This window comes from Camponotus vicinus, unplaced genomic scaffold (assembly GCF_025532165.1).
Source record: "Camponotus vicinus isolate PSW18456_S1 unplaced genomic scaffold, iyCamVici1.0 SCAF_7, whole genome shotgun sequence".
In the NCBI taxonomy this organism is placed as follows: domain Eukaryota; kingdom Metazoa; phylum Arthropoda; class Insecta; order Hymenoptera; family Formicidae; genus Camponotus; species Camponotus vicinus.
This window is the reverse complement of record NW_028141979.1, coordinates 9384930-9412146: the sequence shown is the minus strand read 5'-3', so window position 1 is coordinate 9412146 and position 27217 is coordinate 9384930. Positions and strand designations below refer to the sequence as shown.

The following is a 27217-nucleotide window of genomic DNA, read 5'->3' as shown; positions in this document are numbered from 1 at the left end:
AATTATATACAATAAATATAATTTCTTTTTATAAATTCAATGACTTACTTGTGTTGAATCCATTTTCAAAATGTTCGCATCAGCGAATATTCGTAAAAAGCTGAAAAAATCCAGCGAATAGCGTTTATTCGCTAGCGAACTGCGAATGATCACGTGACCTCTATTCGCGGCGATTTATTCGCTACATGAATTGGCACCTTAAGAACGAATCATGAATATCGGTCCTAAGGTCTTTCTCGTTCTCTCGTTACGTTTGTGTTCGAGATGAACAGCGAGAATGGTGGTATCTTCTTCGGCGGATGCAAACATGCGAGTCGCGATTAAAGAGCCCCGTAAATTCTTGTGATGCGCGGACAGGCGACTTGGGCGTGATTTAGCGAACGACGTGCACTCGCGTGGGAAAATGTGAGGCTTGAAATTAGCAGCGGGATAAGCTCGTTAAAGGGGGAAGAGAAAGAAAAAAGGAGACTTGGGCGGGGAAAAAGGGACAGCTGCTGTGCCCATCGTTTTGATGCGAGGAAAAGACGAGAGGGAGATTGAGAGGTGCCGTGATTTCAGAGTCCTGTCAACGGAACGGCGAAAGGTGTGCATCTATAAAAACGATATTAATATATTTCTCAACATTTTTCGAGTATTCTTTAATATATGTTATTTTTTTCTCTCTTCCTATTCTCAGGCGCAAAGTTTGAAAATTTTTTTTTCACGTACGCTCCTTTGTTATATTTATCTGTAATGTGTGATTTTCTTTCGTATTTTCCACTATTCGCGAATATACTTTTTTTTTATTTCAATAAAAATGCGATAATATGCGATTTGCAGCAGGAAAAGTCAATTGTTTTTGAGAAAATCCCTTGTATCCGCGAAATAAAATTTGCGCAGAGTTTATTGTTGATTTATGAATATTTAAAGATATATTTCATGTATTCAAATATTTATATTTGATAAATGTTATCTTCAATCATTCTATTCAATCGTTTTTATATATTTTTTTTTCAAAGTAATTAAAATACTTTAAGATTATTAAAAGAAATGAGAGAAAAAAAGAACTGATTTCTGGGTCTATAAAAATTATATGTATAATTTTTAATATTAATTTTATTATATTTATATTTTTTTTATTATTAAATACAATAATAGCATTTTTATTCTTTTGGAAACATAGTCCAAATTTATTTATCAGCTTTTTAAAATAATACAATTAATAACATTTCTCTAATTATTTTATTTCATTTTTATAATTTTTAAAAATTTAAAAAATTTTTGAAATATTAAGAGATTATTTCAAATTAAATATTTTAGAAAAGCTAAATCTAATATGGCGATATATACATTATGTAACTCAGCCACTAGATTTGCTCTAAATTGTATTTGATTATACTTTTCAAGATGAAATAAATTATACTAAAAAAATTGTACTATATTAGTACTTTGTGGAGAATAAGAAAAAAATAACAAGTATTGAGAAAGTAGTTTAGAAAAGCAAAACTCTTTTACTATTAACAAGATGCATGGTAGATTTAATTTTAACACGCTTTGACCTGACCTAATTCTAACTTTATTTTTTCCCACGAATCGTTAATATACCATCAAGCCAAGTAAAATACAAAAATAGTTAAAATAATGTAGAAACTAAAAAAAAAAATAGAAAATTTTAACAATTTTAAAAAGTTTTTTTATAAATATAGATGTATGCATAAAAGCAAATTTATAATGCTATGAGAAAACTTTTTTTTCCATATAAGTGATTACCATAATTTTATATATACCATATTTTCTATTTTATTTATTTTTATTTATGATGATTAAGAAATATAAATTAAGATTTTATTTTAAATAAAAATTTTTGTTCCTGGGATAAAAGATATTTGAGATTTATATTATGAGTATCGCATATACAGGAAATCATGTAATAAATGTACAATGTAAATTATTCAAGGCAAAATGATGAACTGAAAAGGAAACCAAAACGAATGTGATCATGTCCTGATAGGATAGGACTAAAGCAGCAGTTCGTCGTATTTCAAGGGGACGAGAAGTCGCCTTATATCTCTCTACGATAGCGTAGAATGGGTGAGAAAATTGTAGTGTTATATGTTTGTAATGTCAGATTATGATTTCAATTTAGGACAGATTGCACTGATGTAATTGGTATTAAAAAATGGATATTAATTGCAAAATTTTTTTTCTCTTTTTCTGTTATAATTATATAGTACAGTGCAATTGTAATAATTGAAAGTAATAGATAATGAATGTGCATAAAAATTCCTGATTTCAAATTGTGCAACTTTTTTTGAATTACATTTGTAAAGCATTAAAGAAATAAAAATTTTACTTTTATATCTTTGTTTAGTATTGATAATATGAATTCCACAAATTTATATTTTCTTCAGACAAATTTATTAATTTTATCATTTCTTTAAAATCGTTCTTTTTGTTGCATTTTATGAAATATGTAAATTATATGAAAATTTCATTATATGAAAATTTTCATTATATGAAAATATATAAATTACGACAATTGAAAATCTTGAATATGACTAAATATATGAAAGTAATCATTTTTATATTAATAGTCAGAATGGTATATAAAAGAACTTTTCAAAAAGTATCTATGAAATATTAAAATAACAAAAAAGTCTAAATTATTATGTAGAATTTTAATGATAATATTCAATTTCATTAACATTAGATATTAGGTTTACAATTGTGCTTTATGTTAAAGTAGTATGAAATTATAATTTTTATGAATTTGAAGGAATTTAAATGACTTGTCATTTAAAATCTTTTTTCTTTGGTTTAAAAATTTTTTTTATTTTATACTTTTTTCCAGAATCTTAAGCATGATGCGGTTGAATAATCTCTTTAGAATGATATTATTGTAAACCAGCCTTATTTTCTAATAATAACTAATCAATAAACAATTGTTCATATTTATTTGAGAAATATTAGTATCTTTTATTTCAAACATATTGTTACCTCTAATACTCTTTTATAATATGTCCAATAATTTTATAAAAGGTTAATCTAACTATTGAGAATGATTATCAATAATATTTCTTTTATAGACCTTAATTGTAAATTTAATTTGATTCTAGATACACAAGTAGAAATGTCTCGCAACAATGGACCTGGTCTTTACGAGTTCCTTATGGAAGCTGAGTTACAGCAATATTATCCTGGAATTCGAGGTAATTTTATTTATTTCAGTCATATCTTGTTATACTTTTTTTAAATAATATTTTAAGAGATATTAATTAATATTTTAATGTTTAATTAAATATCTTTGATGTATAATTTCTTAATGTTTCAATTAAATTTCTAACTGAAATTTAATATTAAGAAAAATATTATAAAAGAAGGATTAAAAAAGAATGTCATTTGTTTAATTATGCTCTTTTTTATCTAGTGGAAAGAAATAATTATATAATAATGTGCTATTTTTATTACACTTTTAAAATCTGCAAAAGAATTTCTATTAAATTATTACATTTTTAAAATTGTTTTTATATCATTAATTGTTTTTATATAATTTATAAATATAATTATAAAATTAAAAGAGAGACTTTTTATTAGGAGACTTGAAGGTGCAAACAACAGCACAATTGAAGTATGTAACGGAAGAAGATCTGAACGCGATAGGAATGAGCAAGCCGGAAATGCGCCGTCTAAAAAAATACTTTCAGAAGCATTTTCCTCAAAATTACCTTTCCAAATTTAAGAAAATGCTTCTACCAAAGCGCGAGGAACAGACTCCCGGTGCGCTAAGTATGTTGCCAGAGGAGAGACAGGACAGACCGTCGGTACGCGTACCCAATAAACACATGATCCCAGCCGATGCAATTATTGTGAATAAAGAATTGGGTACTGGAGAATTCGGGGTCGTGCAGCAGGGTGTATGGACAAATGATGGAGAAAGGATACAGGTGGCAATCAAATGCCTGTCCCGCGAAAGAATGCAGAATAATCCTATAGAATTTCTAAAGGAGGCCGCGATAATGCACGCGATCGATCACGAGCATATCGTGCGGCTGTATGGCGTCGTTCTTGACACAAATTCGTTGATGCTTGTAACAGAGTTGGCACCGTTACGTTCATTGCTGGAGTGCCTGAAGGAACCCAGTTTGCGCGCAAGTTTCCCGGTTTTGTCGTTGTGCGACTTCGCCGTGCAGATTGCTGACGGAATGCAATATTTGGAGGCGAAAAGACTGATACATCGTGACCTAGCTGCCAGAAACATCCTCGTGTTTTCTAAGAATAAAGTCAAGATATCGGATTTCGGATTGTCACGCGCACTAGGGGTCGGCAAGGATTATTATCAGACGAATTTCAATGTCAATTTGAAGCTACCCATCGCGTGGTGCGCACCTGAATGCATATCCTATCTGAAATTCACGTCGGCGAGCGACGTTTGGGCATACGGGGTAACTTTATGGGAGATTTTCAGTTACGGATTTCAACCGTGGGCAGCATTGACCGGTCATCAAATTCTCGAAGCGATAGACGAGCCTAATTTTCAGAGGCTCGAGCAACCCGAGTGCTGTCCAAAGGACTACTTTTCTCTCATGCAACAATGTTGGCAACATGAGGCTCTGAAAAGACCCAAGTTTTCCGAATTGATCAATCTGTTGCCTGATCTAAAGCCGGAACAAGTTCAAGCAGTCCAGGATAATACTGAGCTGAACCAGCTCGCTTACAGACAAAACGACATAATTACAGTCTTAGATAAAGGCAGTAGCAATATCTTATGGAAGGGTGTTTTAAATAACGGCAAAACGGGATTCTTTAATCCGGCTCATACGATTGCGTACCTCGGTTCCAATCTACCTAGCAATAAGCCCGGCGAATTTACGCGGGGAGATGGCAAGAATGCTTTTTCCTCGCAGCGTAGAAAAATCCGTACGGACATGATATCCTCGCCACAGGGCGATCTCAAGCATACCGGTCATGTAGGTTTAGACGGAGCGTACTTTGGTGACATTAGCTTTCTGGGTGGAAAGTACCCGCATCTGCCTCGTCAAGTTGTGACACCATACAAACCGCAGGAAGACGCAACTGATAATTCTCAAAGTTTAAATCAGGATGCTAGAAGTATCGATGCAAATAGAGAATCAGCGAGAGATAGTAGAAATATGCAGCAAGAGGCTCAAAGCAAACATGGTATTCCATTTTCTGTTGTAACAGACCTTTTATTTTATCAAATTACTTGATTTTGCATATGTGTATGCATGAATTTATTTAATAAATATGCAAAATTGTTTATGATTATCATTTCATTTATAATAAATATGCAATATTATTTATGATTATAATTTTATTTAATAAATATGCAATATTATTTATATAATATTATTTATAATTTCATTAGGTATAATTGATTAGGAATTAAGAAATAAATTTTATACATGGAACAAAGATTAATTAAATATTAATCATATTTGATCTTTACGCTGTTTTATGACTCTATTATCTTATATGTTTATATAGAGAGTTTATGGTCTGATGTGAGTTCGGAGATATGTCAAGTGAATACAGAAAGTAATGCAAAGAAGCAATCCATAACATCTAATATAGGCAGTAATACTGATGTTCTCGAAGCTGACCATGAATATCATGAAATCAGTGACGAGGAAAATCAAGAAAGTCCATTAAGATTTGATAAAACGTTGAATTTTGACTTTGGTCCAAGTCTTTTGGCAGAAATGGATCAAATGTTCAGATCATTAGGTAAAAGAAAATGGAAAATAAATATTCTATTTTTTACATAAGATGTACAGATAATGTTTCTGACATATGATTGTTTTTTTCTATAGGTTCTTCTCCTCCTCCTCCACCACCTGGCCTTCCTTTACCCACTGAACATGAATCAAGTAACGTGAGAAACGAATTGCGGGAAATTCAAGCAAAACAATGTAGCAAGAAGAAACAAGCCACCGTGAGTCCAATAAATGTACAGTAATCTTTTATTATTTTTTATTATTATATGATTTATTCATTATATTTAACAATATATTTATTATTATTATTCAGTGTTACTTGTTCCTTATTTATTATTTGCTATCTTTAGATATTACTTTTATTTATATTTATACAATATGTTATTAAGATAAAAGAAAATGAAGTCCGATGTAAAATTCTTATGCAGAATCAATAATTCAAGTTTAATGCAGTATAATGAAGTTTCGATTTCTTGGTCTGTACTTAATATAAACTTTTAAAATATATTCATGTTTAAGTAAGATAGTAGCAATATGTATATTTTTCTTTAGAGAGAGAATTGCACAGAAATGTTGACCTACCGTTAATATGACGGAGAGAGTAAACATTTCTCTTGTATCTAGGTGAAACCTATCTCAGCTGCCGATCAGAAAACTCTCTACTCAGCCATTGCTATGGCACAGGAATTGACAGCACGTTCCATGACAGATCTTGAACATCCACCGGAGTCTCCCCGTACACCTGCCAGTCCTTCAAGACGCAGAAAATTCTCTTTTAAGTTGCCACATCAATACAGTCCTAAACCAGATAGACGACATTTTTCCGAAGAAGCTGCCAGTATACCTGACATACAGGTACATAAAACGGCTTTTGTTTTATTCCAGAAATATTTTAAAAAGTTAAACAGATCAAAAAATCTACAACAAAGGAAGACAAGAAAGATGTCAAAGTCTTTACATTCTTATTTAACATTCAAATTTTTACTATGATTTATATAATTATTAAAAATTCTGCAAAATTACTTGGTATTTCTAGAGTATGGATTAATAATATATTGAAGTATATAAATATTGCAATGAAAATGGAGTAAGAAATAATGCAAAAAGTTTCTAAATTATTAATACGATTTTACATATCTTCTACATTTATTTTTGCATTATCGATTACAGTTGTTTCCCCAAGTTATTTAATATTAGAGATTTAACTCTTCCTTTGTTTTTTTAATTAATATTTAACATACTGCAGCAATTAGATGTTATATACATACATCATTACACTTTTTACATATTTAAATATATAAAATCGTGCAAGAAATTGCTTTACAATTAAAATATTTATAAATATGACGAGATGACATGTACTATCATATTTTGATTTGGATATAATAGGAATACGATAAAATTGAATAATACACTACAGACTGTTCCGTAATTAGTGGTATAATCAAAGGAGAAAATAATAATACATTAAAAATACAGTTAAAAATCAGAATAAAATTTGTTTATACAAAGTTTTGTTTTTAACAAAATTGACTTTAAAAATTGGAATATTGATAGCATATTTTATGATTTTTTAAGCTAAAAAATAATTTCTCTAACTTTATAATATACAGAAAATTTATTTTGACGGTGACTATTAAAATATGTAAAAATTTTTTATTGAAAAAATATTTGTCTACAAATATTTTATATTTAATTCTTTCTGTTCAGTGTAATTTAAATAATTTTAAAATTGTCTTACTGAAAATGTATTTTTTTAGATTCATATATTATTAGTGTTATACAAAATATGGACAGAATATATAGATAGAAGATGTAAGAAAGATTCAAATTTAAAAAAACGTCAGTGTTACTAATTCTTCAAATTTTAAAATTAATTTTCTCCAAAACAAGGTTTTATATGAAAAAATTTTATTCTTTATTTTTGATTTATTTTTTCCTTGTCGATTCCTTCTTCTAGTTATACTATTAATTACGGGATATCTGGTATATATACATTGCACATACATATTTTAATATTATTTAAAACCATTTTAATACTGTTATGGAACAAAGTTAATTCCTGCTGTCACATAAGATAAAAAATAGGTAAAATCAAAACTATAAATTTACTTTGAAGTTTATCCATTGTATCTTAAGTTTCTTAATCTAGTGCTTATTTACTTATAACATAACTAATCTCGATTTTTCTCTTATCCTTTTCCTCTCTCATTACTTCTTATTGGTTTCTGTATATTTTGATTATGTATAATTTAACCTGTTATTTTTTTAATTGCATCACAATCATATTTTATTTATTTTTGCCGATAAATGCAAACTCCAAATATTTTTGCCAACTGTAAAACTTTATATATTTGTGTGTGTCATATGTTTTATATCGATACTTCTGTACATTATGCATGCACTTAAAATATCTTTGTCATTTTTTATTTATTTCCCTGCATGTCGTTTAAAAATTGCGTGCTGCGTAAAGTGGTTGTGTTCGAGCCTGCAATCGCTTTCATCTACGGTATCTAGTATAGAATCCTTCGGTGCACCGTCGACCTTGAAACTTCCCTTGTGGGATAAAGCCTCGGCAGAATTTTGTTTCGCGAAATCGAGGGAGCTTTTAACAAAACCGAGCGCCTGGGCCTCGTACATGGATATTGATTTGGATACACACATATTAGATAATCAGATGACGAAGCAAAATCTAGTCAAATCTACCGAGTTCTTGAAGAAGGAGAATAAAAAGAATCATTTGAATTGCGAGAGCGCAGCTGATCTTGAGGCCAAATCGAATATTCGGCATCAGAATGGTAAGATCTTCAACATGGACAACTCGACCTACGATTTACCGTGCGAGATAAAAAGAGTGTCTACCAGCTATGTCGAACGTTATTTCGAGCAACCCAAGTACTGCGACGATGAAGGTATTCTAGAGTGCGCCAACGAAAAGGCGCATTTTGGGGAAGAGAAATTGGATAAGTACGATAAACTTAATAATCTGGAACAGCCCAATAGGCCAACGTATTATTCGAATGCTCTGGAGCAGGGCTCGTCGGTCGGAGGTAGATTAAATCAAGCACAGTTGCAAAGCAAACTGAACAATTGCGAGCTGCAACTCAAGAATAATATCACGCATCTCGACACATGGTCGGATGAGAACTTTTTGAAGGAAAAAATGGCGAACTTGGAATCCCCGCGTAATAAGCCGAAGAAGTTCGATGGGGTGAAAGACAAGGCGAAGAACTTCGATCTCGGTACGCGGCCGAAGATACCTGTTGCTTTCACCGAGTCCACGAAGATGAACATCACGGAATTCAAAAAGATTGACTTTCCCAAGTCTAGAAATGCGAAAATGCCCTTTATGCCTAGGAATACGAATCAAGATGCGACGAGTACGATGTACGGTTCGTCGGACAATATTAAGACAAGCGCGAAAACGGATGGTTCGGATAGTCCGAGGGGCAACATAGAGGCGGTAAAAATAAACATACAAAGCTTCCGTAAGATTGAACAGAATCAAAATGGCCACGAGGGCTTTCCGTTTGTGATATCCAACAATCCTCTATTTATCGCCGAATCAGAGAAGAAGGAATCTCCCATCTACAGCAGTTCCGAGAGTTTGCGAGTGAATTTCCAGCGTCTCAGGCGAAAATCCGACGCCGAAGCTAGTCAGGTAGAACTGAACAGCAAGCTTTTAGCAGAGAAGTACCAACGTGAAGTCTCTGGCTTGGAGAGCGTGAAGAACTACTTGGATTCCAAAAAGAGCCAGGGCTTGAACCTGGGCTTGGGCAAACTAACGCAGAATATGATACAGTTAGGTAAGAACATCGCGCAAAACTCGAGGAACCTGGAAACAGCCTCGTCGAGGTCTCTCGCCTCCAACATGAGAAACCTGGATCTGTCCACGTCGTCTCACTCGCCATTGCGAAGTCTAAATATCCCGATTCAGAAACCCAAGCATCTGGATCTGAACATACCACTTCAAAGTCAACCATCGATCAACGCAAAGCTGAGTTTGATGCAAAAGACGAACCTGCCAGCAAGTCCCACGATGCATCAGCACATTCTGGAGCCGCCGAAATTGTATCAGAACGAGCCCGTCAGAAAGGAACTACCCAAACAGGACGCGCTTCCGGAAAAGCTTCCCGGCGCTGTTAACGTCTATCGACACAGGACATCGTCCTTATCGGAAAATAGAAAACCGGTGAAGAACGTACGCAGGTCCTTTCATCCCAGAAATGACTCCAGCGAGGACTCGGACTCGGTTTCGCACTCGGAGATGGACATTAGAAGTCGCCTGCGTTACAAACGTAGACACAAGAAGGTTCCGCACAATCTGCGCTTAAATTTCAAATACAAGGCCCCGTTTCTGCATCCGGATTCCGCCAAGGGGTTCTCCACGGTTGAGCTTTGCGGGAAATCGCCGCCGCCGTCGACGAGCTTCCTAAACTCGCTGTCGCCGCCGTTCTCCTCCAAGAACAATCTGCTCTCCTGGCCGGAAAGCGCGCCCAGCTCGAGCTTGACGTTTACCAGCAATTCTGACTTCGACTCGGATACCAGCTCCGAGTATCCAGAGTTCACGAACGACGTTTTGACGTTTCCTCCCTCTCCAGCTCCTTAAAGTTGAAGGACAAATTTATGGTTTCGGCCTCGATCGATTCGGATGCAGCTTTTCCATGTATCGAGCCTCGACAATTTCGCAAAGTGGCTGGAGAAATTGTTATGTTACAAATGCATGCTAGTTATATTAACTTATATGTATATCAAAAATCCGATGGTTAAACTAGATTGATTTTTTTTTTAAATTACTATATCTCTTTTTTAGATAATATATACAATTATTTTATTTTGTTCGAAATACATTCCTCCAACATATCGATGCAGAGAGTGTGTAAGATTTATAGTCGATTTTTTTCCATTTTAAAGTTATCGGGAGACTGAAGATATTTTCTCCCTGTTCTACAATTTTTATCTTCAATTCTCATTCTTATTCCAATGACACATGCATAGAATGAAAATGTTGCGCGCTCTGTTTTTCATTCCTTTTCTTCTTCATGTTATTACATAAGTGAGAAAAGAGAGCAGTGCAAAAGGAAAATCTTAGTTTGAAGAAAAAAAAAAACAGCTATTGTTAGAAACTAAGAATAGAGGATCTTTTAGAATACAGATTCCCCGTATTTTGATATGGTTTTTATAAAAGTCTGATACGGTTTTTTGTAGGTCTTTTCAATTTTAATTCCCGGAATGAGAAGTGATAGCAGGAAGGTAAATCGAGAAAATAAAATTTTTAAAATAAAAACGATTAGGGTTCATAAAATAAACATTTATCTTGTTTAAAAATTTTAAAAAAATAAAAAGCACATTCATGCTCTGACCTAAAAATTGTGAATGCCGTTAAAAGGGCAATTTTCCCAGAGACATTAGAGACCTACAAAAGACCCGCATACGCAACGCGCGCACACACACGCATATACATGCATACAAATGTACACAAACACGCACATACATACATATAAAAGCATATAAACATATATATATGCATTTACATAGTTAATTAATATATGCAATAGTTAATTAATAAAAATGTACGTGTGTGCGTGTGTGCGTGCGATATTGTCTGAAGCAACATTTTACTAGGGTTGGGAAGAAGTGCGTTTTTTATAAATGCTATTAAAATGGTAGTTTCTTTTTTTTGATAATTATAATAGTGAATATATTAGAAGAACAAGAATCAAGAAAATACTTTCTTTATAAAGTTTTAAAAAAAGAATATTTTTTTCTGACGTGAAAATTAATATTTAAAATTATTCTACATTTATTTTATATTTTAATATCAATATCAAAATTATATACAGTTATATTTTAATATAAAATTTGTTTAATACATGTAAATTTTATACGTATATGTTTCATATAAAATTTAAGAGTCACTTTTTTTTAAAATCTGTAACGAGTAACGGTAATGAATTACTTTCATTTAAACATTCCCGGCCCTGCATTTCACATATGCATGATTGCATGTCATGTTAATCATTAAATTGGATAATATTAACATATACTGGAATACTTTGGATGCCTTTACACGTTTCTAGCAATTGTATTTGAAGAATTGATACAAAGTTATAGTGTGTAAATCGGTTGACTGCCATTAGTTTTTACACAAATAAAATTTGTACATTTCATACACACATTTATATTTACATATTTTTGAATAATTGCAATTTTTTGGAATACAGAAAGCGGAATTCTCAAACTGAAATACATATAAGATATCATCAATAAGCTACGTGTTTTATTAAGCTTTATTTAGACTTAAATGGAAATAAAATGAAAGATAAAAAAGAAGAAGATAATCAAATTTTTTTATATTTTAAAAATATTTTTTTTATAAAACTGACAATATATAGCTGAAAAAAATTACGCTTTTTTTGAATTATTGGATCTAAGAACTATAAAGTGGCTTTAAAGTAATATAGTCGCATTTCTGTATTCGTTTGTGTATAGAATTTGTCAACCATTTTAGTTTATATTACTCTTCTATTGCTTCACATTTGTTACTTAACGTCATGTGGACTCAAAATATCGTGTGTGTAATAATAATACAATGTTGTGTGTATTATTACTCTAAATATGCATATATATAATCAAGTGGCAAGTGTGAAGTAGCAGAAAAGGAGTACAAGAGGAAAAAATGGTGAAAAAAATGAGCAAACAGGGTATTTCTATAAAAGTGGTAAAACTATAAAAGCATATTATATCTACATAAAAGTGAAAAAAACCCATCAAAACTTGAAGAAATCATTTTCAGATCCTCATGTTCATATGATTTTTTTTTTTTTCATTATAAATAGAATATATGTTTCTAAAGTTTGACCACTTAATTTAGAAATATTTTGTAAAAAACAAACAATGCAGAAATTTGACTGTATTTACTGTATTTGACTATATTTTTATTTTATATTAATTTGAAAAATCAATATAATAATTCAGAATCGTTTTAATTTATTTTAAAATAAAGATGAAAATTTGTTATAATTTATCTTGAAAAATAAGAATTTAAGACAATATCGTACAAGTAACTAAGTTTTTTTTTGATTAACTAAGATAGCATTAGATCTTGGAAGCAAAAAATTTCTGTGCTTGATTTATAATATTGTGTAAACTAAAAAAATAAGATGTATATTTGTTTATTTTATATTAATTTCAAGCAATTATGTTCCATTTTTAATACATATAAATATGTATATATAATGCAAGGTTTATATATTAACAATTTAATAAGATTATTTATAATTTAACAATTTATATATTTATAATTTAATAATTTACAATTTATTTTCGATTAGAGAGAATAGTCATTTTTTCTTAAAAAGAGAATAATTTTCTTTTTTTTTTACTTTTTTATAATAATTTTTTTAAAAGAACAGCCCCTTGCTGTTTTTTGAAATTGAAAAAGGTTTGAGAATCTTGGAATAAGTTATGTGTAAGAGAATGTAATTAAATGTAATTTTTTATTGCACTTAAGACTACAACGAGTGTCAAGTATTGCCTCTGATCTCTTAACAGTTGAGTCTTATCCGAGGTACACGATATCACAGACGAAAAGAGAGAGAAAGAGAGACTGAAAGACAGAGGAAGGGTAAAGATGTGCGTGCATGCAAGAGAGAGAGAGAAAGAGAAAGCGAGTGAGAGAGTTTCTTTAGCATTTCCATATCCATAGTTTCCGTCGATTTTCTTATTTTCGTTATAATTTTATTTCTTCTCTCCTCGTATCTATCCCCTCCCGCGACATGTTCAGGCTACACTGTCGGATGAAGCCAAGGAAGTGTACAACAGCTTGGTGGAGACGCCGACAATGGAGAGCCCAGGAGACACGAACCCGTTGCGCATGCTACGCTCTGGATTACCCATAGTGAGGCCTAGAATTCGCGGAAACAAGCATGCCACTCTGACTCATCCGATGTCGTCCGAGGACGCGTCCAGCGAGCACACCTTCCACGTCGAGATGCATCACAGCGGCGCCAAGACTCTGCCCAAGGTTCGCGCGTCTCCTCCGCTTCACACAGGCCTGTCCCTGCCGCAATCTCGCATCCTCGAGAGGCATCACTCCACCTTGGAAATAGAGAACAATCAGAATCAGAGTAACGTCGACGAGAACCCGATACCTTTGCCACCCAGAGATCGCTCCAAGACACTTCAGCCCAAGTCCAGCTTGCCCCGACATCAGAGGAAGCATCCCCTGATCATACCTGGTGGCGGTGTCACCAGAACGCTGGCTAAAATGGCAGTGGCCACGTCGCCTGTGGAGGATCAAGTGGATGGCCATTTCACGTTACAAAATGTCAACTCGCCGGTTGCCGGAACCTCGTTGCAGGATAATTATTCTCTAGAAGAGTCTATCAATGGGTGAGTCTCTGAAAAATAATACAAGTTTTGCATCCTTCAAATTAAAGAATTATAACATATGCTGATGTTATTAATGTACATGATCTAATATTTGATTTGAACAAAAGAAATGTAGCATATTGATGTGCCAAAAATTAAGTTGTAGTAGTTTAAACCATGGAATTTAATCATTCATTTCATGCATGACATGTAACTCGAATACTCGAAACTTTTAGCCCAGAAGAGTTTGAGCAACGCATAGACTTTGAGCTGGCCGCGCTGGATTCTTTGCCCACCGAAGAGAACCGATTTCGACGATGCAGCGTGATCTCGGAAGACCTATTGGAATTCTCGGACAATTTAATCGACTGCAGCGACGCATCGGACTTGCATCAAAGTATTTCGGAAACGAACAATGACGAGCAGTCGAATAATTCATTGATTGACAACTTGCGCAAGAAAGCTAGCGTCGAGTCGAAATCCACGAAAAATTCCACGTCCAAAATACAAGAGAACGTGGAAACAGATCCGACTAATTCTGCGAAACCGAAAGATTGGAATAAGATGGATCCCTTGCCAGTTGGAACGCAACTTCCTGTGATACATCAACCCGCTTTATTAAACTACACATCGCAAACGAATCACGCATACGCGGAAGAAAAGTTTGAACCTGTCCAATGCGAGGAGCCATTGATATACATTAGCTCGAACGACGATTTCCACTCGAGTCCTCTCTCGAAGGTCTACCTCTTGTCCAACGAAAAGACATCGAGTCACGTGAGTGACCTATCGCGTCAGTCGGATCACGTCTCTTGCGAGGATTTGTTAGAGTTTGCCTGCGATGGACCGAACACGCGAAGAACGCGTGGACCCCACAACGGAGAGCAGTCTGACGAGGTGCGGATCATGATGAAGGTGCTGCACGAGCAGTCAACCCCGGAATCCTGTATTGCCGCGTTGAACGTTACCGAATGGGACGTTTTGGCGGCAATCAAGCTGGAGCGGCTTCAAGGGCTTCTGAAGAAAGAAAACAATTTCGTCGGTCTCGAAGACTGCAAAGTGATGCTGAACCAGTGCGGCGGCGACGTCGTTAAAGCGGCCGCGCTTTTGAGAAGCACGGAAGATACTGCCGCGGTTTAGAATGATTTCGACCAATTATCGTAAAAAGCAATAAAGGATGCAATGAGGATTGATTAAACAGTTTTGAGATTATACCTTCAGAAGCTGATTTTTATCTGATTCTATTTCATGGTATATTGAAAACTCTTCTTTTATTCGAAATGTTTTTTCTTTTACAATCTTACAATTAAAAAATATATATTTCTAAGCTGGTATTAATATTGATAATATTAATTTTAAAAAAGCTCTTTGTCCTTTAATTACTAATATTTATTTTATACAAGTGATAATAAAATATATTATTATAATTTATATTACTAATATATAAATTATAATATGTTTTTTTCTATCGCTAATATTTGATTGACTATAGCTGGCTGGGAATATGTATTGCTTATGAATATACATGTATAGTGTGATTTACAGATAGATAAAATTTATTTCGAGTCATTCATTTGTATGTCTGTTCCTAGTAACTTTATATCTGAGTAACGACAATTATTATTATCGTTATTCAAATATATAACTTCTGCATTATATTTTAACATCGATTATAAGCAAATCAAATATATCAAATCAAATAAAAAGTATGATAGATAGTTTTTACATAATAACGAAAAAAAAACTATCTATTTATCTGCTTATTTAGCCGCATATCTATTTATCTAGAGAAATATAGAAAAAGAGAGAGCAAGTGTGTGAGTTAAAACTTTTAATTTTACATAATAGGTATAAACTGAAAACTTTTAAATTAATCTTCACGTGTTTATAAGAAAAATACCAATTTTTAAAATTAGTTACATTGATGGGAATCTGTTCTTGGCTATAGAAATGGAAATATAAGAAGAAAATGTGTTTAGAAAAAAGTTATTTTAATTGTTTAAATATGTATATAGAAACATATGAGCTTTAAATTTGACTGAAGAAAGAACTAAGCAGAATGTCAAGTTGGATTGAATTGTATACATTTTTTATATATTTCCTTAACAGTAACTAAAATAAAGAGAGCGAAGTGGAAGGAGAAAGAGAGATCCTTGACAAATTTTTATAAAATTTTCTTTATATGTAGAAGCGTAGATGAAGTAAATATATGTGTTTTTGACATGTGCTTTATATTATCTAGAAAGTTTGCAAGACTAAACAATAATTAGTATTAATATAAAATCTGTCAAAGATTAACGAGAAGAACCAGTTCCTTGTTAAGCTGGATAAGTAAAGCAATGTCGATTGTATCTTTTTTACACGTGAATGCGATGTGATAATTTGCACAATAAGGATCCGAAATCTGTAATTAAATGACAAAAATGTAGCTGATACATTTTTTTTACGTGAAAGTGTTTATAAAATTAAGTATTTTATATATATTTGTGTGTGCGTGTGTGTGTGTAGTGAAGTCGAGGCTATAACCATGAATTTTTACGGATCTGAATATACATATATAATGCTTATATTTGTATAAATTTATTATGATTTATGTTATATTATGATATAGGTTTATCTACTTTTTATGTGTTTATGTTATTTCGAAAACGCACATATTTTTTTAATTTGATCGCACACATACGGCAAATGCATACATGTAAATACATACATGCATATGCACGTGCGTATATGTACACAAAATGCATAGACATGTAATATCTAATTAAGTATTATCTACACAGGACAATCATTTTGTAACGTTTATATTTGGAGTCGCACTGCTCAGTAATTTTTATAAAATTCATAAAGCAATATAAGTCAAATTAAGAAGAAATCTAGATTACTGGCTTGTATACTACGTTTTTTAATTTTAATAAGATTTAACATTTATTTATAAAGACTATTTTATTACATCTGTTCGATATTATTATGTCTTAATTTTTAAAAGAATTATCATCAGAGTATGATATTTTAGTCAAATTGCATTTTATAAATCTAGCTAAACATTGTAGTGTTTTAAACTAGAATATACAACGAATAATTGTAGTAGTTCTTCTTAATTAACTTATATAAAGAGCAGAAACATAATATAATATAAATATTGATAATGAAGCAAAGTTCCAATTTATAACTATAATACTAATAGTTATAAGAAATTTTCATACTTTTTATAAAGTTATGTTAAGTGACGGAGTCAGTATGATAGATATCAAAATTATTCTTAAGTTTTAATTTTTTTTAAGTTTAAATAATTGAAAAGTATTTGATAAAAAAATTCCCAATGTTTTAATTTACAACTTTTTTTTTCAATAAATCTTAGATTTAACTCTAAAGATTTTATTAATTTTAATCGACACGACAAATTCCTTTTAACATATATTTAACTTTGATTGGGACATAACTTTTATAACAGGTTACATACTAGTCACACACATAGCTGTATAATAAAATTAATTAATTTTTTTTTTTTGCAACTTTAATTTTACAAAGTTTTCGAAATTGATGAAACAATTTTGAAGAAATCGGGTATATTGTATTTATAACGTTTAATGTCGACGATATTTTTATGGATCATTATTTATTTTTACAAAATCACAATTAAATCGTTTAATGCAAAAATATACAAATAATTTTAATATTAAGCTGTCAAGTTTTGAACAAATCACAAAAAATATCGAAAATAATAAGAAAAATTATATCAATAATAAGAGTAATGAGATAATAATAAATTAAAATTAAGTCGATGTCATATTTCTCTAGCAAAGAGAGAGGAATAGTATATATAATACAAGCCAGAGGTCTTAAACAACAGCTCCTTGAATCAAACATGGTCCATCTTTCATAAGATTTTATGGAAAGGATAGATGAAAGGAAGATAATAAGATCTGTTTATAGATTTAAAGATTACAAAAAGTAGGAGTCACCTTCCCTACTTTTATTGTAACTTGCTAATGTATGAGTTTGAGATCTCTGGTATAAGCGACTACGTAATTTTTAATGTATGTTGAATTTTGATTACACACATTTGCGAGATAAATTGAAATCTTGAAATCTCGAAATAAATAATTTTACTCCATCGATTAAAAATGGAACAAAAATATCACATTAATTACAAGAATTGATGCAAGAATGATATGAGTCTAATCAGATCCATAAAATTCGAGTATTTATGAGTTATATGTATTAGATATCTTTTTGATATAATTTAAAGTATTTATTTATTTTCAAAGTTTTTAAAGTTATTTAAAGTTAATAAATTATTTTTAAAGTATTATTTAAAAATTATTATTTAAAGTTAAAATATATTTAATCCACTGTTGTTTTCTTAACACTTGAATTCATCAATGTAAAAAATATTCTATTCTAGTATCAAGAATATTATAAACACGATGTAACAATTTGACAAAATAATTGCTGTATCGGTCAAAATTCAGCGTACATTAAAAAATACTTGCTCAAATTATTTGAAGCAAATAAATATATCTGGTTTTCCCCTGTCTGACTAGAGCTAAGTGTATTCTGTAAACATTTTGATACCCAATTTTTGTAAGGCAAGCTTTGTAAAGTTTGTACGTTTCTACATTATTAATTATAAGGAACCGTAAAAAATGTTTTTATATATGTATATGTGCTGTATTTGTGATAACATATACACATACATATATATTATATATATATACATATATATATATATATATACATATTGATAATGATGTCTGATTGATTTTGTTTCATCCTATCTCACATTGGAGTGAAAAGAAGGAAGAGACGTAATTTAGAGAGAGATACACATATGTACAAGTGTATGTGTGGAGGGAAAGCGCGCGCGCGCGCGCGCTTCTAGTAGACATAATCACTGTTGTCTTTAATTAAAAAAATTATTTCTTTGCTTATTATTTAAAAGTCCGAGAAATAGCAGTTTTAAAAATTGGCTTTCTTTATGATTTTTTCGAATAAGTGGCAAACGCAACATTAACGATAGAATTATACGCTTTACTTGTACTTCCGCTTAGCACGATATTCGTCGGCATTTTTCTTTATTTTCTGACAAACATCATGTGTTGCATGGCAACAAGTCGCCCTGCTGGTCTGGCTGGAGCATCCTAGCGGTCAGTGTAACATAACTGCACTTGCTTCTGCCGTGCCGCATCAACTTGTGCAAGCTCGTGGCATTACCGTGCACCTCTCCTTACACGCAGTTTTCTTATAAGCTACAATTTTAAAGTTGTGCGATCGAGATTATTTTAAAGAAATAAAATATAAATAAAAATATAAAATAAAATATAAATAAAAAACATTTTATTTATATTTTATTTTATATTTTTACTTATATTTTATTTCTTTAAAATAATTAAAAATTCTTTAAAATAATAAAAAATATTTTATTTATATTTTATTTTATATTTTTATTTATATTTTATTTCTTTAAAATAATCTCGATCGTACAGCTTGCTATCGATCGGATAGATTCAATTTAACTCAAATGTTATACGTGTGTTATGCGTATATTTATTATATTGCTATTAAAAGCATTCTTTTTATTATTTATTAAATTAAATAATAAAAAATATGAGAGATAAAAGATACGCATACATACACATAGTGTGTATACACACACACACTTAAGTCTATGTATGTGTGTATTAGGTGTCTCTAGGTACAAGGAAAGATAAAAAAAGTTTATATAAAAATAAAGCGTTTTTATATAAAATTTTGTTTCTAAGAAAATTGATTTCAAAATTTGAAGAATTAATATAATTGCGGTTTTTTTTTTTTTTCATTTGAATGATAGTAATTTTCATTTTGAACTGCATTTGAACTATTTTCATTTTGACAGCAATTATTATAAATAATATATAAATATAAAAGTATACAATATTAATATATATATATAAAGTATAGATATATAAAACAACATTTTTTATTATTTTAAAACAATTTAAAATAATTTAAGTTATATCGATGAGAGAGAAAGAGAGAGGGGAATGTTGTGTTTAAAGTGTTTAGATGAATTTTATTTTATTTTTTCGATGGAAAAAATTTATTCTTTTATATATATTTTTCAATCAATAATATTATTACGTTGTTGAAGTAAATTCGATACAAAATTGTTAGAAATGATTCAAACTTAAAAAAGCATAATATTGCAAATATTATGCTGTTTTAAGTTTGAATCATTTCTAACAATTTTTTAACAATAATATGCATAATGTTGCAGATTTTTTCAAATTTTCTAATCTTTATAGTTGATTTCGTTAAACATAAAAACTCCTCGTATATGAAAAAAATTTTTTCTACGTTTTCGATTTTTCCACATTTTTTTCATATAGAATTATCATCTTTCTGATTATTATTAGTTGCGAGATATTATACATATATATAATAATTGAAGGAATAAGGAAGAAAATCTCGTTGAAAATTTTCATGCTCGTATTTTCAAAATTACCAGTTTCTATATTCAACGTGTGTTTAAAGAAATATAAGCGAAAAAGGGATATATTTAAAATGTTTTATTACAGGGTCATAAAAAGAACTAATTGATAGCGCGAAGAATTTCAAGAAAAATCTGTGAGACAAATTACACGTAATTCGCGGTTTTCTCGTGGTACTACAAGCAGGTGTAGCTGCTTAAACGTAGCTTAACAGGACTAGTGACTACATTATACTTGTGTATGTATGTATATTTGTGTGTATAGACGAATCATACATTTCCGGTTCGACTGACTGGTTCCTCGTGTTAGTCTAACATCAACGGAACCTATATTTACACTGGAATGGACGTTCTTACGTAGCGTATAAATGCGATGCAGAACAGCTGATTGAGATGAGATTTATACCAGATGAAGTCTGTGTACGTAGACATTTTTTGAAACCAATACACATATTTTAAGAAATCTATTAATTAATATATATTCTTAGATATATTTATATATCTAAAATATATATTTATTTATATTTCTAGATATATATTTATATATCTAAAATATATACTTATTTATATTTTTAGACATATATTTATATATCTAAAGTATAATATATTTATTTATATTATTTACGCTTGTTTGTTAAATTATATATGTTTTTGCTGAATTATTTTATTGCACTCGTGATTATTTATACAGTTGTCACTTTAAAATAGGCATAAAAAATGCGTCTAAGTATTAGTTTATTTGTGTGTTAATCGGTTTGGTTTTGCATGCATATTGAAAATAAATATACAATATCAATTAGGTGATCGTAAAAAAAGTTTGTAACATATTTACATAACAAATGAACAAGAAATTCACTAATTATATTATATTAGATTTTTATATTAATCTATTTTTGATCTACATTAAATCATTTATTCCAACAGACATAAAGTGCAAATTTATCATCATTAGGAAGTAAAGCGTCAGTAATTCTATATTAAATTTTTATTCGTCTCTATAATGTGATCTTATAAAGAACAACTTGGTAGTTTTCGTCTCAAAAATGGAACTAGTATTTAAAAAAAATTGTTTTGTTCCTTTTTTAAATTCTCTTTATCATAATTAAACATTTCGTGAGAAAAATGAACGAAAAAGAATTTCATTATTCATGTAATAATAATATATCTCTTATTTTTATCAAATTAGCATCTCTGTCACTATTACATTAAATTAAGATTTTTTTTAATTTTTAGCTTTATCTTAAGTTAAATAAGTTTCGTATAATACATAAATAGCAAAATAATGACCTATTCCAAAATTTTGTGATTATGCATTGAGAAAAAAAATCATTAACTTGATTAAATGTGTTTAGTTGATTATCTAGGAATAAAAATGTAATCGTACACTAAGAAAAAAAATCTTGACTGAAAACTTGATTTTCATATTCTTTTAATTGAAATATTGAAATATTAAGTTTCTTTAGAATATTAACATATTTCAATATTTGATTTAATACATTAATTAAATACATTAATTAATACATTAATTAAATACATATTAATATATTGATAATATATTAAGTTAAATACATGTATTTCAATATTCTAAAAAAACTTAATATTTAAATATTTCAATTAAAGAAATATGATAACTAACTAAGCGTTTTCAGTCAAGATTTTTTTCTTAGCGTACGATTACATTTTTATTCTTACAGCATATCATAGCTTCACGCCAATTTGGCACCATGTCGGCTTTGATTTTACGATTTGATGAAATGTGAAAGAATTCGAATTACAAGGTTGCGGGAATGAAAAACCGTCTTGTAATATATTTTGTTTTAAAAATATTATTTCTTGTAATATAATATAATATAATTATTCTATAATATAATTTTATATTTATGTGTATAATATATAATAATTTTTTATTTTATTTATACATGCGTTGCTCGGAGTCTCGAAGATCGAGGTGATTCCGAATTGATAGCTGATAATATTATTCCCATTTTCGCCCGACGCAAGTTTGGCAACGTTAAAAATATTATTTGATAAAAATACATGCGGGATTCCAAAGGACGGAGACGATGTTCCCGTAATTTTCGTGGGGGTCATTATCACTGAGCGCACTTGCGCCCGAGGAAAGATTCTGAACGCAGCGTTCAGTACAGTTATAACGTCGGTACAAGCCTGACGTCTCGAGCTCTTCTCGTGAGAGTTCGCACGATAAGTCGTTGTACCTTTTTTTCTCTAAATAATCGCATATTGTAATCGTCCCGACGGAAATTTTGTAGTCACCTCGACAGAAATTAAATTTGCAACGAGTAAGGGAAAAAAAATCGCAGAGGAATTTTACTCTAACTGATTGTGAGACCCTCGAGCGTTTATCGACGTCAGCCACATTAATGAGTTGTTAACAACCGTAATAGCTATTTTAATAAATATCGATGTAATTAATTTATCCAATGCATTTATTAACTTATGCAAAATTGCACTACCTGTCAAGTGTGAGATAAAAATCTATATCGATCAATATCGCCAAGTTTATCTATTTAATGATTCGTGATTTTCTCAAGCATTGAACTCTCCGATATAAGGGATTATTAAAGGTGTCGGAGGATTCATCGTATTAGGAACATGGGGGAGGGCAACGAGCGATGATTTTAAAGTTTAAAGACAGTTCGTTAGAGATCAAAATGCGATTGTATAACGATTATGAGTTTGTGAAGACGTAAAGACAGCCGAAAAGATGTTGTGCTTGAAAAAACGAAGGACCTACAGCTTTACGCAGGGTGTTTGCGCGGCCATTCCTAGACGATCTAAAAAGGATAATAATAATTATGAGGGATCCTTGATGAACATGGCCATTATGACACTACCGCGTAAGAACAGGTGAGTCATCCACCGTTCGTAATTAAAAATCATGCCGGAGTATCTCGTTATTCTCTTCCGGCATAAATCTATGTAATACGAATTATTTTTATATATTTAACTCGATATACGCGGTTTTTTTTTTATGGAATAAGCTGATTTTAGCGTCATAACCGATGGCAACAAATGTGCATGTTCGACTGAAAATATATATGAATGCATACAATTTAAATTTAAATTAAAAAAGAATTAAAAAAGAAATTAAAAAAGAAAAAATAATATAAAAATAATTTCCTTGAAGTTTTAAAAAAAGTCCCGTTTTCGTGAAATTGGTTTTAAATTATCTCAAGTAGATATATTTTTGGGGAATTTTTGGCATAAATAAAATTTAATCGAGATCATGTCGAAGGCATATAATTTTTTATTTTATATATATTATTAAATTTTTCGAATTTAATAACAAAAAATGCATGCATGTATTATATATAATTTGGCACTTAATTTTTATGTATCCTTTTGAGAGAACAAAATCGATGCTCGCACTTGCAATTTTAGAACCAACAATTATAGGACCATCGTATGATTTATAAATGTTTAAATTTCAACAATGATCATGCATATATAAAATAAAATAAAATAATACTAAAACTTGAGAGCACTAAATTTGTTTTTTTTTTACAGTTTTTATTTTTCGAGCAGATCATGTTTTTATATATCTTATATATATAAAAATTATATGCATAATTAAATTTAATTTGGCTTTTATACTATTTTATAATTTGTCCATTTTTATTGTATTTTTTGAAACAAACGATTTTTAGACAAGCGTATAATTGTGATGGGAAAGAGAGAGGCAAGGAAAGATTCGTTACGTTGTTTTTTCCGATTAATTATTACAATCGCTAAACAACGGTATTGTTCCTGCATGTTTATTGCACTAAAGCATGTATGCTGCGTGCACAGAGCCATGCTTTGAGAAGGTGGATTTGAATACAGTCATTAGTTCTTGCTACCGTTAGAGATGATACAAGAGACAAGAGGAACAACGTAAATCATAATTGCAAAAATTACATTGCGTAAAGTTATTAGCCGTCTTTTATCCTTTCGCTATCGACAATCTCAAGGCTGTGAGTTTTTCATTCGAAATAATCTCTTTCGTCACACACAGATGCAGGCATGCACGCACGCACTTTTATACAATAAATCATATTATCTTTGAAAATGTATGTTATAGTTTCCGCCTTCGTTTGAATAAATTATTTTTCACGTACATATTTATAAATATATAATATTCTAAAAAAATTAAAATAGATATATTGAAATAATTCAAATTTCTCATATATTAGTGTAATATATTTTTTGAATGCAAATTTTTTAGTAGTAAAAAAGTCGATTTTTTTGCCGAAGAGTTTTCACATTAAATATCTTTATGCACACACATATACACGCATGTAAATGTATACAGTGAGCTTCACATTTAATTTTTGCTATAATGTACATTTAATGTAATTTAAATATTAGTAAAAAAAATATTGTTGATTTTTATTTATTAATTAAATTATATATTTATTGTTAATATTTATTTTATATATATATATATATATATATATATATATATATATACACGCACACGCACGCACGCACGCACACACAAATGTGTCTTCAGTTTTCCCAATATTATATCATCGCATTCTGAAATTATTCTTGATAAATTAACTTGCATGTGACCTTAATTGATTCTTCCGTTCAATTCGTAGCATCGTAACAGCGTCTTTTAGAAGCTTTCATGAGTCATGTTCGATTATGCAAGATTTCGCCTTATCAGACTGTATTTCCTTTTCTTGATCTTTTGCAAGGATTCTCTTACACACGGAGAGTTTCTTCGAGAATAGTGCTAATATAAACGGGAGAGGAGTATTATATATATATATATATATATATATATATATATATATATATACATATAATAGAATTAAAGCGGTTTGCACTTTCTCAAACATCAAAGCGACTTTTCTACGTTCATAAATCTTCCTCATTCAAGATTATATAATTTACATCGTAAAATAATAAAGGAAAAAATGATAATCATGCGAAAGAAAGAACATAGAAAATTGTTTATTATGCGATATCATTATAGAAAATTTTTTTCTATAATGATATCGTATAATTAGAATTCGACGTTTTTTTTACCTCGTAATTGTTAATTATATCGAGCAGTATTATGTATATACTATTATTATATACACACCTTTTCATATGTTTATACTCTTTTACATTTATAAACAATCATATTTCCATAATTAAACGAGTAAAATTAAAATTAATATATAAATTAATATAATATTTATAGACATTTATATTTTCTAAAGTAGAGAAATGATTCCAATTAAAAATATTACATATTATAATCGAGAGAAACAGATAATTCTTCGTAAAAAATAAATAAAAAATGTAGAATAAATTTCCTTTTGTACAACCTTCTTTCTTTTTGTATAATCATTAATTATAAAAGTTGGATTAGAAAAGTTAATTATAAAAATTGATAATATTTACGCTTTTTTAAACTTGAATAATCTCTAATGATATGGTGTTATATATCATCGAATTTATTTCAAGAGTGGTTATTAAGATATCTATAAAAAATTCAATATTTTTGTTGTGAAAAACTAAATATTATCTTAATAGGTAAATGCATACATCGAGGGGAATCAACTCCAATTTTAATCTTGATACATTTTATCAAGGTCATGGCCTTGAGTGCTTTGACTTGTATAGCCTTGAACATTTGAACGGTTTTAATCACTTGCTTATTACAAAATATTAATAAAAATGAAAATATATCCATCCAAAATATATCCATCCAAATGAAAATATGTCTATATATAAAATAAATATAATATAATTCAAATGTTCAAGGATAGATTGTGTCAATTTAAAAATGAAAAATTTTTAATATTGGACTTATATAAGTATTGGTACACATACTTTGTTAATTTGACATGTCATTAATTTTATATACTTGCTGTCAACAGACTATTGCGCGCGCGTCTTTTTAAAAAATTTTCGATGTAATTTTTTTTCTGTTTTTAATTTACATAACTTTAATTTGACATGTGTGTTCCATAGATTAATAAATTACTTTCAACAACAATTTTACGTCTCATGAGAAAGAGCGTGAGTAAAAAAATATAATACTTTATTTGTGAAGGAAAAAAAATGTGGACAATTATAATGCTATAAACAATTCACTCGGCAATACTAAAGATTTCCTATTATTTTATAAAATGGAATATTAAATTCTTGTATTTCTAATTAAGCTTTCGTATGCATAGCAAACGAAATTTTTAAAATTTGTTAATATCTCTTTTTTCTTAATATTTTCTTTTTCAATCCTTTTTATTCCAACATCATGCACAAAATACAAAAAAATGTTCGGAAATCATATTTACATAACGATATTTACATTACGATTTTATTCTATTTACATGGCTAAGTAATAAAGTAATAAGAAACAGAGCAGAAACAAAATGTTAAAAATACAAAAAAATAGGAATCTTAAAATACTAACAGCAGGACTTCTGAAAACATACTTTTAATAGCATCGATAAATTCATGTTAACAATGTAAGTTATGCAGATTTTAAGGTAAAGTTAATTTTTTTCAAAATTGAGATTCTTGAATAATGTATAAAATTTCAATATATAAAAATGATATATATAATGTTATAAAAATGATTATTTTTATATATTGAAATTTTATATATTATTCAGAAAATATCTCCCTCTCAATTTTGAGAAAAAATTTGCATAAT

General features: G+C 29.9%; 2 protein-coding genes across 6 annotated transcripts in view; both read left to right on the top strand.

Annotated features, from left to right (window-relative positions):
* Positions 1-240: 240 nt before the first annotated feature.
* Positions 241-18841, top strand: Ack-like (activated Cdc42 kinase-like). 3 transcript variants are annotated; one of them, XM_083104170.1, is made up of 9 exons: positions 244-583; positions 1937-2070; positions 3096-3188; positions 3574-5157; positions 5485-5724; positions 5811-5947; positions 6339-6569; positions 13501-14108; positions 14324-18841. In XM_083104170.1, the coding sequence occupies exons 2-9, from the start codon at positions 2067-2069 to the stop codon at positions 15225-15227; spliced, it is 3801 nt and encodes a 1266-aa protein (XP_082960296.1). In that variant the 5' UTR covers positions 244-583; positions 1937-2066; the 3' UTR covers positions 15228-18841. The 3 variants fall into 3 exon arrangements, with proteins under 3 accessions (XP_082960295.1, XP_082960294.1, XP_082960296.1); XM_083104169.1 differs by lacking the exons at positions 13501-14108; positions 14324-18841 and adding an exon at positions 8188-12675 and having other exon boundaries at positions 241-583; positions 5811-5932; XM_083104168.1 differs by lacking the exons at positions 13501-14108; positions 14324-18841 and adding an exon at positions 8188-12667 and having other exon boundaries at positions 241-583.
* A 3592-nt stretch (positions 18842-22433) lies between these two features.
* Positions 22434-27217, top strand: part of LOC145974061 (uncharacterized) — a 38023-nt gene continuing 33239 nt past the window's right edge. Inside the window, exon 1 of one of the 3 annotated variants that reach the window (XM_083103800.1) lies at positions 22434-23427. In XM_083103800.1, coding sequence (XP_082959926.1) covers positions 23285-23427 — 143 coding nt within the window. In that variant the 5' untranslated portion in view covers positions 22434-23284. The remainder of the gene's footprint in view (positions 23428-27217) is intronic. The other 2 variants (XM_083103799.1, XM_083103802.1) reach the window with 2 other exon arrangements.

Excerpts from the sequence above, each read along its gene's own strand:
- Ack-like (XM_083104168.1), top strand. Across the intron at positions 3,189-3,573 it reads ATATTATCCTGGAATTCGAG|GAGACTTGAAGGTGCAAACA; the intron begins GTAATTTTATTT and ends ACTTTTTATTAG. Across the intron at positions 5,948-6,338 it reads CCACCGTGAGTCCAATAAAT|GTGAAACCTATCTCAGCTGC; the intron begins GTACAGTAATCT and ends TCTTGTATCTAG.